The sequence below is a fragment of the Aulonocara stuartgranti genome (assembly GCF_965226115.1).
Source record: "Aulonocara stuartgranti genome assembly, chromosome: 23".
Taxonomy (NCBI): Eukaryota; Metazoa; Chordata; class Actinopteri; order Cichliformes; family Cichlidae; genus Aulonocara; species Aulonocara stuartgranti.
Genome location: NC_138958.1, coordinates 10147533 through 10161259, shown reverse-complemented (window position 1 = coordinate 10161259; position 13727 = coordinate 10147533). Strand labels below are relative to the sequence as shown.

General features: G+C 40.1%; 1 protein-coding gene across 1 annotated transcript; it reads left to right on the top strand.

The window, feature by feature from the left end:
* Positions 1-645: 645 nt before the first annotated feature.
* Positions 646-9061, top strand: LOC309699905 (ELAV-like protein 1). Its single transcript, XM_082523137.1, has 8 exons — positions 646-823; positions 1861-1923; positions 3263-3334; positions 3437-3605; positions 6992-7095; positions 7557-7710; positions 7798-8023; positions 8176-9061. The coding sequence occupies exons 2-8, from the start codon at positions 1888-1890 to the stop codon at positions 8492-8494; spliced, it is 1080 nt and encodes a 359-aa protein (XP_082379263.1). The 5' UTR covers positions 646-823; positions 1861-1887; the 3' UTR covers positions 8495-9061.
* Positions 9062-13727: the final 4666 nt, after the last annotated feature.

Sequence of the window (13727 nt, the reverse complement as noted above, 5' to 3'; positions counted from 1 at the left end):
GCCCTTCATGTGATGAGTTAGTAGGAAAAGTAGGGCAACTGAGCTTACCATTTTGAATGAAAGTGTGTTTCTTGTGAAAACAAAGATTTTCTTCATGAAAATTGTGCCAAATGCAGAGAATTGCATGTAGTGTGTTAAAAAAAAGTGTGTTTTAAAACTGCAATTTGAGTGTAAAGCAGAAATTGTGTTTGTAGTTTAGCAGGATTGGTTCAGGGGGTTGGTGCATCAGATACATGTTGTAGTCATTGTGTCTGAAGTACAAGAAATTGTGTGTAAATAACTGTGAAAAACTGTAAAAGGTTTTTTTTTTCCCCCTCCCACTGTCAACAGAGTTCTTGCTCATAAGGGGGTCATGTGATTGTTGGGGGTTTTGCTGTTTTCTTTTTATTATTGTAGGGTCTTTTCCTTACAATATAAAAGGTACAACATTTGCGGGAGTTGACCATCTCATTCTGAGCAGACAGATGTTTTACAGCTGGATGTTAATGTTTGGGTGATGTCATGTTTAGTTTTCTGGTACACGTGTTGTTGGTTCTATTTTATAAATAAAGTTCTTCAGTAAAATCAAAACAAAACTTCTGATTTGATTTTCGTGTTTTCCCAATGACTCCAGCAGGGGGCAAATAAGGAGCACAGTCCTATTTTACAGAAGAAGAAGAGGAAGAAGGACAGGGGGAGATCTCGCGATACTTCACTGGGCGGCAGTTGGTTCTTTGTGTGCAGTAGTGAACGTGCTTGTTAGGATCGACAGATCATCTCATCTTCCAACTGCGGATCGAAATCTGACCCAATCACACCGGATCACCTGTCCGCACTCCCACAGGTAAGAACGGTGACGTCTTTGAGTGCCAAGGTGCGAGTGGCCGAGTAGCCTCGTGGTGTGTCCGCGGTGCTAACAGCGGCTAATGCTAGCAGCTCCGCGGCCTCAAAGTGCGCGCTTTTATTTTACCCACTTTACCTGCTTACCTATCCACATGTGAGACCCGACTGTAACGCGAACTGGACCGGAACTGGAAACCTACGGGTTTTTCTGAGAAACGCCAGCGATCTCTGTAATTAAGTTAGTGATTAAGTAAATATGTGTTAATCCATTAAGTTAATGTGTTCACCTGGACCTGTGGGCGGTGCTTCAGCGGTTAGACGGTTCTCGGGGTGTCAGGCAGGTAAATGTAGTTCTAGAGCTCTTTGGTTGGTTAGAAATGTTGATGACATTCTCAGACGTCATTCTGATTGGCAGTGTTTGGGGTCAGATGTCATCTTATAGAAAGCTGCAGGTGAGTCAAACAGGCCGAGAAACATCTGGAATCAATGTCTTGATGCATGCTCAATCATCCAGGTAAGTAATTCCCAAAAGGTTGATTCTGTTAATCTTGATGTGGCTTTTCCGATGGGAGAAACATTTCATCCTCATGTAGGTGACTTTCAGCTGACTGCATGACTCCATTGTTTATTCAGTAGGTTAGCTTCCGTTGTTGTGCAAATGTACTGTTTATAAGGTTGGAAACCTGCAGTCAGCTGAGACTGAAGAAGTCACCTGGATGGTGATGAAACGTTTCTCCCACTGAACACGTCCAGATGAACATAATCAACGTTTTGGGATCTGGAATCAACATCTGCACATTGATCCACAGAGAACACCCGGACTTCACAGGTGCTTCTCAATCAATAATGCTACTGTAGCAACAGGAACATAAGATAATACAGAGTGAAATGAGCTAAACTGGGGACCCATCATCAGAGAGTTACTGGTTTGGGTTTCCTGATTGAAACAGATTGAATTCTGATCACCTTCAGTTTATCGAGTAGCTTGCAAATGATAAGCAATGATCAATAATCAGCTGCTTTTGCTATTTTTCCCAGACGCAGTTAACTTCCTGAATCATTTCCATGGCGCAAAGACGAGGACACATCAGGTACCTGAAGGTGAGTGGATCAGTAGTGATCAAGTGTTTTTAACCTGTTCAGAGGCTGTGCTGTGAAGCGGGTTCAACAAATTCAAGCTTTCTTTCAGTTAACCAGCTTAACAAAATGATAGCACGAGGACCAAACATCAAACTGTTTCTGCATTTTCTACATCAGCAGCTGAACATATGCATCATGTGACTTCACACCTGGGTTTCGGCCATGATGTCACCCAGAGGCCATTGAACAGGTTTTACAAATAAAACGATGAGTAGAGGATCTCAGTCTCGCTGACTCAGACCGTAAATGACAGAATCGGTGAAAACAAGGCAGTTCCATCAGATTTAAACCTGCTCCTGACCATGTGATCGGCACGCATTACCACGGTGATCTCACAGGTACAAAGAATGCCACCTTTGTGGCACAGAACTCTGAGCTTAAGCTTGCTAAGTCGGCAATCTGGCTTTGTACTACAAATGTAATCGCAAAGAGAATTCAGAGCTTATCTGAAAACCGGAGCCTATGATTCCTTTGGGTGATCTGGTTCTGGGTCAAGTCAGTGAGACTTTTTCAGGCGATTTTCAGACTTTGAACATTCATACGAACACTTTTTAATATACCTGACTGCTTTCTGTTTCGCCTTCACGCACCGATAAACGCATCATAGAGCAGCTCAGGCTTCGGTGTCTTGCTCAAGGACACTTTGGCCTGCAAACTGCAGCAGAACCACTAACCTTCCAATTAGTAGATGAGTGTCACCCATCCCAAATGACAGAATCTGAATCTGTGAACCTATGTCAGCATGAAATGTAATCAGACTACAGTCAGACTGTCTGCTTATAAAATGTCACTTTAAACACATTTAGTTCAGTTTGGATCTGAAAGTCATTTCAGCCTTATTGTCACTAAAATCCATCACTGAGCCTGACGATTGATCGCTGATCGATGTCATGTAAACGGTGATTCTACAATAACTGTAATCGTATTACACTCATACTGTCACTAGAGATTTGATTCTAAGTTGTAATCTGTCATTGATGGAATAGCTGTCTCTGTGCTGATATATTGATGAGTGGTTGGTTGGACTGACTTAATAGCTGTGACTTTATGAAAGCAAGGGTCACTCAGCTAATTCAGGTCCAGGAGGAGGGGAGGAGTCAGAGGGAACACCTGTCAGAGGTTACCCAAAGTTTAGTTTCCAAAATTCTTTACCCTGGTGGCTCTCTTTCTGGAACAGAAACCCAAGTCTATCTTATCTCAGGGTTAACAAACTCAGAGTTTTAGCTGACCCCAATTCCTGAATCAGGGCCTGGGGATTAGTGCATGTTTATGACAGGTGTGTGTGGTGTGTGTGTTTCAGGTGTGTGAGGTTCAGAACTCTCAGGGTGATGTCAGAGACGCTTCGCTCGCCGCTAAAGGAGCTGCTGGAAATGTGAGTGCTACGCTTTGATTGGCTGAATCTGTTCACTTCCTTTATTCTGGCATCTTTTTGACTTTAGTGAAAGTGATGATGGTGATGATGTAATGACCTCAGGAGCTGTACGATAACGGGTACGGCGAGCAGATGATGGAGGACGAAGACGCACGCACGAACCTGATTGTGAACTACCTGCCGCAGAGCATGAGCCAGGACGAGCTACGCAGCCTCTTCAGCAGCGTCGGCGAGGTCGAGTCTGCCAAGCTCATCCGCGACAAAGTGGCAGGTAACGATGAAAGTACTGCTAATGTAGTGCTGAAGTACCACTAATACAGTACTACTGAAGTGCTGCTGCAGTATCACTGTTAGTACCACTACTGCAGTACTACAGTAGAATCACTGTAGTACTTCTGAGTACCTGGACTGCAGCAGGTGCTGAGTTCCCCAATCGTACTGCAGTATTATTCAGGTAGTACTTAGAGCTGGGCGATATGAGATTTTTTCATATCACGATATGTTTTTTTCATTTCAGGCGATAACGATATCTATCACGATATAAGCCAAATAACTATATTTGTAAGATTTAAATGTGCCGTTGCTCACAAGTAAAATGTGAAATAATCAGCAGCTTGTTTTTATTTAAATATTTATTTCCCATAATAAGTTCAACAGGGTAGATGTACTTAAGGAACATGAGACTTTTTCAGATAAATAAAGGCAAATATTGCAAACTACACAAAAGGCAGCCGCTAAAGCGTTTAAGTTTCAAAATAGAACAAACAAAACAGACTAAATTGTCAATTCCACTTAGAAACAAAATATTAATTCTAAAAATAAATCTTAGTTTGTTTTACAGAAGAACAGACAAAACTGACTAACTTTTGTCAATATCAAATAAACTGAGAACTAAAAGGAAATTCTCAATCTCTCCTTGTTGTATAGCTTAGCTTTTCAAACAGTTGTAACAGTTACTTTAGTCTGACAAAAGCCGAATGACGAATTAGCGCTTCCAGTCAGAGACTGAGGCTACGTCCACACGTACACGGGTATTTTTGAAAACGGAGATTTTCCGTTTTCGTTTTAAAAAATAATCCCGTCCACACATAAAGGCAGAAATGAAGGAAAACGCTGCTATGAACATGCCAAAGCAGCAGGTGGCGCTAGATTCCTAACCGTGCCGAAATGTTGGCCAATCAGAAGTCTAGAAGCCTCGGTGGGAAAAAGTAAACAAAGCTGGGGCATAGAAGCAGAACCGAGTCGTCTGTGTGGAGGGACAGTAACTGTGTGTATATGTAAGCATTTAAACACTGCAGAGAGTAGAATTAACAGTAACAGTATTGTAGAAATTCATTTCACCGAAACAATAACGTGGCGCACAGTGTGACGCATGCACCAGTTTATTGTATTTCCAGACTTGTTTTCGGCACAATTTACAGTGCACGCTACTCTGTTTTTTGTCAGACTTGAAATAGCCGAAATACCTTCCCACTACGGAACTTCTATGGCTCTTCCGTTCGACAATCTCTCCGGCATTGGAACCGTCATCTGTTTTCTCTTCGGTCACGCTCGGTTGATTTTTCTAGTCGGCACACTCATTTCCTCCATTACGCGCTGGCTCCATTACCCGCTGGCTGCTTCCCAAACAAACACACGTGCGGCTTGGCACTTGTGCTGTACGTAACAAGTCACGCGACGTGATGCTGCGGCTGTGATTGGTTCGGCTCTGCGCTACTTAATTTGGATTGGCTGACCTTCTTTTTTTTTTCTTTTTTCTTGAGGACAAGAGCGGCGAGGTCTATCGCGATAGCTTAATTTCTCTATCGAGTCAAAGTTATATCGCGATACATATCGTTATCGTTCTATCGCCCAGCTCTAGTAGTACTATGGTATTACTGGGGTACTGTTACACACAGTAGTACTGTGGTATTACTTTGCTTACGACTAATGATGATAATTTTACTAAAGACAAATACCAGATTACTTTTGAAGCATTATAAGTTTTACTGTGAATATGTTTTATTTCAGTACTTGAAGTAAATGTATTTCAGCATTAACACGTGTACTTGTTCATGCTTCATTGTACTTTGTACTCCTTATACTGCGAAGTAGGTCACAGCTGTATTTTGCAGTAGTTGTAGTATCAGTACATAGTCGTTATAGTACTGTTTGCAGTATTTCCTGTTCACTGTTGTTTTTTGGGGGGTTTCAAGACGATCAGCTGATTTTGTTTGTTTTGGGGGGGTTTTAACTCTGTTTTTTTGTTCTTCTTTTTTTTAGGTGAATTTTGTGATTTTTCTCTCTCTCTCTTTTTTTTTTTTTTTGTCATAAAACAATTTGGATATTTTTGTTGTTGTAATCTTCATTTTTTTTCACACCAGGTTTAATGACATCAAAGTGTCTAACAGGTACTTAATGCTGATTGGTTACATCAGGGCTGGGCGAACAAAGTAAATAAAAAGTTATTTACTGAATGATTCAAAACAAATTAAAGAATGATTTAGAAAAGAGGTGTGGCAAGAATATGTTGACACTAACTGAACTTCTTGTTTTTTATTTTATAAGAATTTGAAACTTTGTAATTACATTTTGAGGCGACGGCCGTCTGGTGATGAATGTCTTCAGATGACACGTGGCTTGGTTGCAGGTTTTCAGGTCTTCTGCCCTACAGCAGAAACAGAATAACTTTGATTGGCGAGCAAATGGCGAGCAAATGGCGAGCATGTCAGTGCCTGAGCAAAGAATGAAAGTTTTGGTTGAATTTTTTTCGTCCAGCCTCTGATAAAGGTGTTTTGTTTTTTATTTTTTGTGGGGTTTTATTTTGTTTGTTTGTTTTAAAAAGTATTTTCACCTGTTTGATTTTTTTTTTCAGGCTGTTTGTAAAACTTTAAAAATATTTGAAGATTTTTTTTGTTCTGAACAAGTCGAGAAAACAGTCGTTTTCAACAGTCGTGTGGGGTGATGCAGGATTGCATCCTGCCAGCGTGTAATCGTCAGGTCGTCGTGCGTTTAATACAACCATGTGCAGATGATTTGTGCCGACGGTTTGATCATCATCATCATGTGGCTAACCACCGTCATGCCAAAGTAATATATCACCAGTGAGTCATCTTTAACCTCAGTCACTGACGACGATAAATTATTTACTTCCATGGACAGATCTTACCTGAACTGGCCAAATCAGGTGAGATCTTACCTTTTCAGATAAAAAATAAATTAATATTTATATTGAATATTTAAACATTTAATCTGTATTTTATTTCAACTCGATGTAAGTGCAGTTTTTATTTTCATCACTTTATTTTCTGTGAGAACTAACTTGTGTTGAAGTGTAACAGGAGAGATGACCTTTAACTTCTTTGTTTGTAGTGAGTTTTTTTCCGAAGTTGATTTTTTTTATTTTTTTTTATTTTTTATTTTTTTTAAATAGGTGACACTGCAAGGTACATTGGCTAACTGTTTTGAGAGCTAAAACGTGGTAGGTGCGCGGCGGTCAGGCAGCGTGGTGGGTGGCGGCAGGTTTTCTCGGTTTGTTCAGAAAACTAATGTTTTCCAATTGACTGTATGGATCTCTGTACTTAGTTTGAACTCTGTGTTTGTTTCTCTCGGACTGTGTAGCAGCTGTAACAGACGCTTTTGTTTTTTATTTTGTTGTTTTCCTTTGTGTTTCTCTAGGCCACAGTTTAGGTTACGGCTTTGTTAACTTTGTTAACCCTAGTGATGCAGAGAGGGCTATCAGTACCCTCAATGGCCTGAGGCTACAGTCTAAAACTATCAAGGTAACGTGCCACAGGTGCTCTTTGTTTTTCCTGTCTCAACTGATGTGTTATGTTCCCCGGACAGTAGAGGGCACTCTCACCTGTCTGATGGATGAAGGTATTTTCAAACTCTGCTGTTTTGTTTTTATTGTTTTCGCACCGACACGTGTCAACACTGAATCTGTGAATTTCTTCAATTCAGTGAGACAACGTACTGCACCTTTTACTTTCAGACATTAATGATATTAATGCTTTTATTTTGGTGATCAGAGCCTGTTTGGATGCTTTTATTTTGTGTTTTGTTTTGTTGTTTGGAAAAATTGTGGATTTTTATTTATTTTTATTGAATATTTAAAAATTTAAATCTGGATTTTATTTGAACTCAATGTAACTGTATTTTTTATTTTCATCACAGTTTGTTTTCTGTGACAATTATTTTGTAAAGATGATCAGCTGACTTACTTCCTGTCACTTCCCCGCAGGTTTCATTTGCACGGCCGAGTTCGGACGCCATCAAAGATGCGAACCTGTATATCAGTGGTTTGCCACGGACTCTCAGTCAGCAGGACGTGGAGGACATGTTCTCGCACTACGGTCGCATCATCAATTCTAGAGTGTTAGTGGACCAGGCTTCAGGTACCGCACGCGCTCAGTAAGCTCAGGGTCATGTGATGGCTTGTGATGTTTGGAACTGAAAAAATTCTGTTCTGGTTGGCTGTTTAGGTCTGTCACGTGGCGTGGCCTTCATCCGCTTTGATAAGAGGGCCGAGGCCGATGACGCTGTCAAACACCTGAACGGACACACGCCTCCCGGCAGCGCTGAGCCAATCACGGTCAAGTTTGCTGCCAATCCCAACCAGGCCAGGAACTCCCAGATGATGTCACAGATGTACCACGGCCAATCACGACGCTTTGGGGGGCCTGTCCATCACCAGGCACAAAGGTTCCGGTATGCTGACCTGCTCAGAATAACCTGATTACTGTAGTCTGAGTACTCTAACCTACCTTGTCCCGAGATCCAGCAGCTAATTGACTTAGATGTTTGTTACTGTTCGATGAGAATCAGTTAATCTGCAGCTGTCTAATACTTCGTGTGTCCAGGTTTTCTCCAATGAGCACCGACCACATGAGCGGAGGGGGTGGGGCCTCGGGGAGCTCATCCTCTGGTTGGTGCATCTTCATCTACAACCTGGGCCAGGAAGCTGACGAGGCCATGCTGTGGCAGATGTTTGGCCCGTTCGGTGCAGTCTTGAATGTGAAAGTGATCCGAGATTTTAACACCAATAAGTGCAAAGGCTTTGGCTTTGTTACAATGGCAAACTACGAGGAAGCTGCCATGGCGATCCACAGCCTGAACGGGTACCGCCTGGGGGACAAAGTCCTGCAGGTCTCCTTCAAGACCAGCAAGGGGCACAAATAGAGGAGGGGGCAAGGCTAAAACTAATAACAGGTGTTTTTGTTTTTGTTTTTTGTCTGTTTTCTCAGTTTTTCCCAGCATGCCCTCTTTCTTTATGTCAGTAAGTAATTTTTCTGGCTGTGTGGGCATTCATCCACAATAAAGGACTGAAATTTGCAGTATGACTGACAGCTGACTGTCAGCATTGTTATGAACATAACTGGAGTTGTATCAATTTCTGCAGGTTTACTTTAAAACATTTGGGGTCAAAGGTTACGGAAACTAAATCTGCTCTTTTCTGATTTGAGTAAAACGTTCAATTGGTTTTATGTACAGTTTATGTAAATGATGTCATGGTAACCACTGACAACTGATTAAAGGATTAAAAGTTTGGACAGGTAACCTGACGTTATCATGTCAGGTGATCAGGTCAGTGTTAGACGATTAGTTTCATGTTGTACAGGTGAGGTAGAGGAATGCACCTGATGAACAGGTAACTGATGTGAAGTCGATTTTCATTTGTTTTATTTTTGTATTGCAGCTTCATTGTGACATTTATTCAGCAATAAATCTGTTATTGTGAAAACTTAACCTGTGTCTGAATGTTTGTCTCCCCTTTGTCTGAATTTCTTTAAACTGTCAAACTTTTTCTTTATCGATGGACACAAAGTGTGGAGTTTATTTTACTATTTCTGTGTCGTTGCATATTCAGTACAATGGCGTGACTGAACGATGACAAATGCAGTGGTCTGTTTGGACAAATCTGTTTATTTGGATCCAAAACATCAGAAAAATCTAGCTCGGTTTGAAAGAATAAATGCCACAAATTTGTCCTGTGGAATTACGCATCCACTGTGTAAGAATAGGTAAGTCCGAAAATATTTTTAATGTGGGAATTTACGCATCCTGTGTGAAAGTTTTAAAAGTTTTACTGGGAGCCAGTTATAGAGGACCACAAGGCCACATGCATTGAAACAAAGAATTCTGTGCTTAAATTATGAATTGTATAATAAATCATCCATTTGTGAATTCATTTTTCAAAATAATTTTATTTATTCAAACAAAATTAAAGTAATTGGTTTAATAGTTTAAAAATAAAAACATTTAAATCAATTTTTCAAAGTGAATTATTAATCCATTAATAAATGAGAAATTGATTTCATAAAAAAATTACACTCAATAGAAACAGATTTTCAAAAACCATTTTTGAATAGAAAGCCCTCTCTTACTAATATTTTCCATATATCGTACTTGTTTAAATCTGTCATCTAAATTCTTTATAGGATTCAATTTGTTGTGCACCAAAATATCCTTTAGATTTTTATTTCTTCTATAAGCTGTAACTTTTAAATTGCTGTAAAGGAGGAAGGGCTTGTTGGGCCATCAAAAAAGAGGTATTAAGAGATTGATTCAAGACTCCGATGTGTCTTGAAAAGGTGATTACAAACTGAATCAATTCACTCTGATTATTCCTCCTAATTGTTGGCTGATCCTATCAAAGAGTGCTTTCACTTCACTTTAAATCTGCCCTTAAAAGCGGACTGAGTAACCTCTTGGTCTTAAAGCCTTAAACAACGCTGAAGTAGCTTCTTCCACATGCATCTTAAAGGTACAGATACGATGGAATCTAATCAATTGAGATTTAATAATACTCCTGAAAACATGTCTAGGATGAAAACTTTTTTATATAACAGTATGTGTCTATCTGTATCCTTAAAACAACAAATAGTTGTTTGCTTTGATTATTATTGTTTCTAAAGAAAACTATTGTGTCTAAAAAGTTAACTTGGAATTTATTTAGTTGAAACTGTAACTTCATTAAAGGGGTGGTGATTGTTCAATTTATCAAAAAAGATTTTGAAAGCTTCTAAGCCATGTGTCCAAATACCAAGGGGTTGGCGATAACCACAATCGTCATGTGACGATCATCAATAACTGGAGAAGCATAAGCACAGTGGGGAAATTTTGTGTGAGTGGTGTTGGTAGCAGTAGGCTCGTGCCTGCCAAGTTTGGTGGCAATCGGAGAAAGTTCAATTTTTGAGCCCCTTAGGTGCCCACTGTGGTATTTAAAGGCCTGTGAGGGAGTGGCTGGTTGAATCATGGTTGCAAGGTAGGACATTGAGGTATGTGTATCATAGGATAGAGCTGGAGGAGACCTTTAGGGCAATATAGCACCTGCTGGATGTAGGAGGTACAGAAGCTGAGTTGGGAGTGAAAAAAAGGGTTCCATTTTGAGGACCCATAATGCATTGGAAGAAGGACTTAATCAATTTTTTTTTCACTTTTTGCATTTTTTATATATAATTTTTTATTAATTGTCTGTTTCTGTGTCTGTGTGTGTCTGTGTTTGTTTGTTTTTGTATCCCTCTACAATGTGAATTGCAGCCCAGTGATGCTCCAATTCAAATTTGACAGTGCTTTGACAATGCTTCCATCTAGTGGTGAAACAGTTTGCGGCAAACTAACTGGAGCGTGCCTCACCAGGAGAGAGTTATTAGGGCTCTCAGAAAAAATCCCAGCCTTGGAGATCTTCTGGTGAGAGCATAATTGGAGGGGAGAGTCAAAATGCCCCCCACACAATATCCACACTGAATCAGTTTCTTTCCGTTCCGTTGGATCCACTGTGACTCACCTCTCCCTGTGTTGCAGTGCCTCCAATCTACAGTTCACTAACGTGCCACTATCATCCCTGGGTCTCCCGTATCAAGCTTTCACTCCTGTTCACGTAACTTTCATAGCTTTAATCAGCGTATGCCTCTCACAGTTAGTGTTTCTATGACTATGTGTGTATGACCTTGTATATAGCTTTGTAGTTTTATAATGCCTCACAGTTCATGTTATTAGGATTTACCTTAGCTTTGCCCTTGCACCTGTATATAGTCACTGGCAGAGTTTATCCCACAGCTATTGTTATAGTTCACCTGCTCTCAGCTCATATTGTGTCACGTCCTGTACATATGACTGTTTACACCATATCACAATCACTGTAAATAAATCTCGTTACACTAACCTGTGCCGCTGTCTTGGGTCTGTGTTTTTGGTCCATTCTGTGTTGTGACAGTTTTGCCGTGACAATATATTTAAAGTGAGTATGTAGACCGATGTCTTACGCGTATTAAATACAGGTCATACAGGTGTCCCCTCACTGGGATTGCATGCTAAATGATTGTTTGTAAATGAAACCTGTGAATATTAATTGGAAAGTAGAGTTGAGTCAAATTGGTGTGCGCCACCCCCGTCCTCACGGAGCACCCCTCCCCACGAGACAGGCACCATTCCTGGGATAAAACCTCCAGCAGTGATCCCCCTTTTTCTTTTTATTTGATTTCACTGTAACTGAAAATAGTTTATAAACTAATGAACCAACTACTAATCGTCATCTGTGAAGGCTGAGAACATGACTACAAAGTCTCAAAGGTCAAAAGGTATTCTCTCTTAACAAGTGAAAGCTCAGTAATGGCCAAAATATTAGTCACATTCTGCCCAATTCTGTTTGCAGATTGCAATTTAAAAAAAAAGAGAAAGATTTTAAATACTAGTGGGGAACTTTTTCAGTTGCTTTCTCCTTCGTGACCTGTACCTACCTGAGAGATCGTGAGAGAAACAAGGCACCTCTGTGTGTGTGTGTGTGTGTGTGTGTGTGTGTGTGTGTGTGTGTGTGTGTGTGTGTGTGTGTGTGTGTGTGTGTGTGTGTTTCCAAGCCTCTGCTCAAAACAGACTGTGAGAGGGGAGATCGAGACAGAGAGAAGCCGTCATCTGCTGGAGTGCTGGTCTGTCTGGAACGTGCTGCTGCCTGGCTACTCAATTTGTGCCTAGGGCCATCCGTCCTCAAACAGTCACCAGCAGTGGGCAATTTTTCAAAGTCAACTCTACTAGCTGTCAGAAGAGTCTGACTGTAACATCTATTCATAGAAAAACTATTCCCTGATTAGTTGGACAATGCAAGGACTGGCTTTAAATTATATCATAACTGACTTACACACAGATGATGAATTAAAAGAAAACAAAACACAGTTAAGCATCTTAGAACATCTACAATAGATGATCAAGGTGGTTGAAATTTGGTCAGTTTCATATATAAAATTAAAATGATTCATGTGGTGTCATGACTTCATGCTTCATGTTTGACTAGTTTATATTCTATTGTTTTATTGTTATATTAAATGTAAGTATTCTTATGTAAACAGTATGTTTATGAGGGAAGACAAACTCAACACATGACGCACTCTTCAACCTAAATTCAAATTTTAACATATATTAAATTAATTAACAAACTTTAAAAACAACAACACTAAAATCTAGAACCATAATAGAACCACATGAAGTATATGAAAAAAAAAAAACATCATTAAAATAAAGAGTTTCTTCTATTGGGGAGAATCTTTGAAGAACCAGACCACCTTTATTAACCTGAGAGTGCTCATTGAACCATGCAGTGTGAATAGGAGAGACCTGGGAGAGACCACTCCCATTGCATATTTTATCACAGGATAAAAGTGATCAATCAAAACAACTTTACCAAACCAATTACCAAACCATACCAGCAAAATCCCCCCTGTCATCAGAGCAAAGCCCCAAACCCCCTCACTGTGGAGAGCCAGAGTTCAACTTTTTCCTTTAATTTGTCACTTGTCTCCGGTTCTTTCTGTAGTGAATTTAATCCTTTTTGTTTTTCAAATACAAATATTTCTGTTTTTCAGTTTCATTGAATTAAGAGCAAGATATGTAAAAATCGATCAATCTGTTAAAGTTGAGCATAGCACAAAACGTGTGCCCGCCCTGAACATAATCGATTCTTGCAATGAAGGCCATAAAATCAATTTTGCCTGGCACCACATGTGATGTGAGACAATAACCTTGTGTGTTACATGTGTGGTGTGTGTGTAGCTGTGGGAAGATGGATGGATGGATGGATGGATGGATGGATGGATGGATAGGGGCTACTAAGAATGTCTGATCTTCTGTTGACTCCACCTGTTATTCCTATAAACTGTGCCTGCTATTGTTAGCACTGCGTGGCTCAGTTGTAGCTGCTGCCAGCAGGTACTTGGTAACCTGTGATTACTGAGACGTGTCTGTGCTCTCCTGATGCACGTGGCATGTTGTTTGGAAATGTAAATCTTTACAGATCAGCTATGTGAACACAGCAGATTATTCCATTTAGATTTTTTAATCTGATTAACATAAATTCATGCTGGTATATTTTATTCATGCAGGTTGTTGTTGCTGCTCTTTCTGCAGTGCAGTCTGTTGATTA

What these genes read in the sequence shown, in the direction of transcription:
- LOC309699905 (XM_082523137.1), top strand. Translation starts at nt 1,888, where the DNA reads ATGGCGCAAAGACGAGGACACATCAGGTACCTGAAG. An exon ending in GTTAGTGGACCAGGCTTCAG is followed by an intron (nt 7,711 to 7,797) that starts GTACCGCACGCG and finishes TTGGCTGTTTAG; the next exon opens with GTCTGTCACGTGGCGTGGCC. An exon ending in CACCAGGCACAAAGGTTCCG is followed by an intron (nt 8,024 to 8,175) that starts GTATGCTGACCT and finishes TCGTGTGTCCAG; the next exon opens with GTTTTCTCCAATGAGCACCG.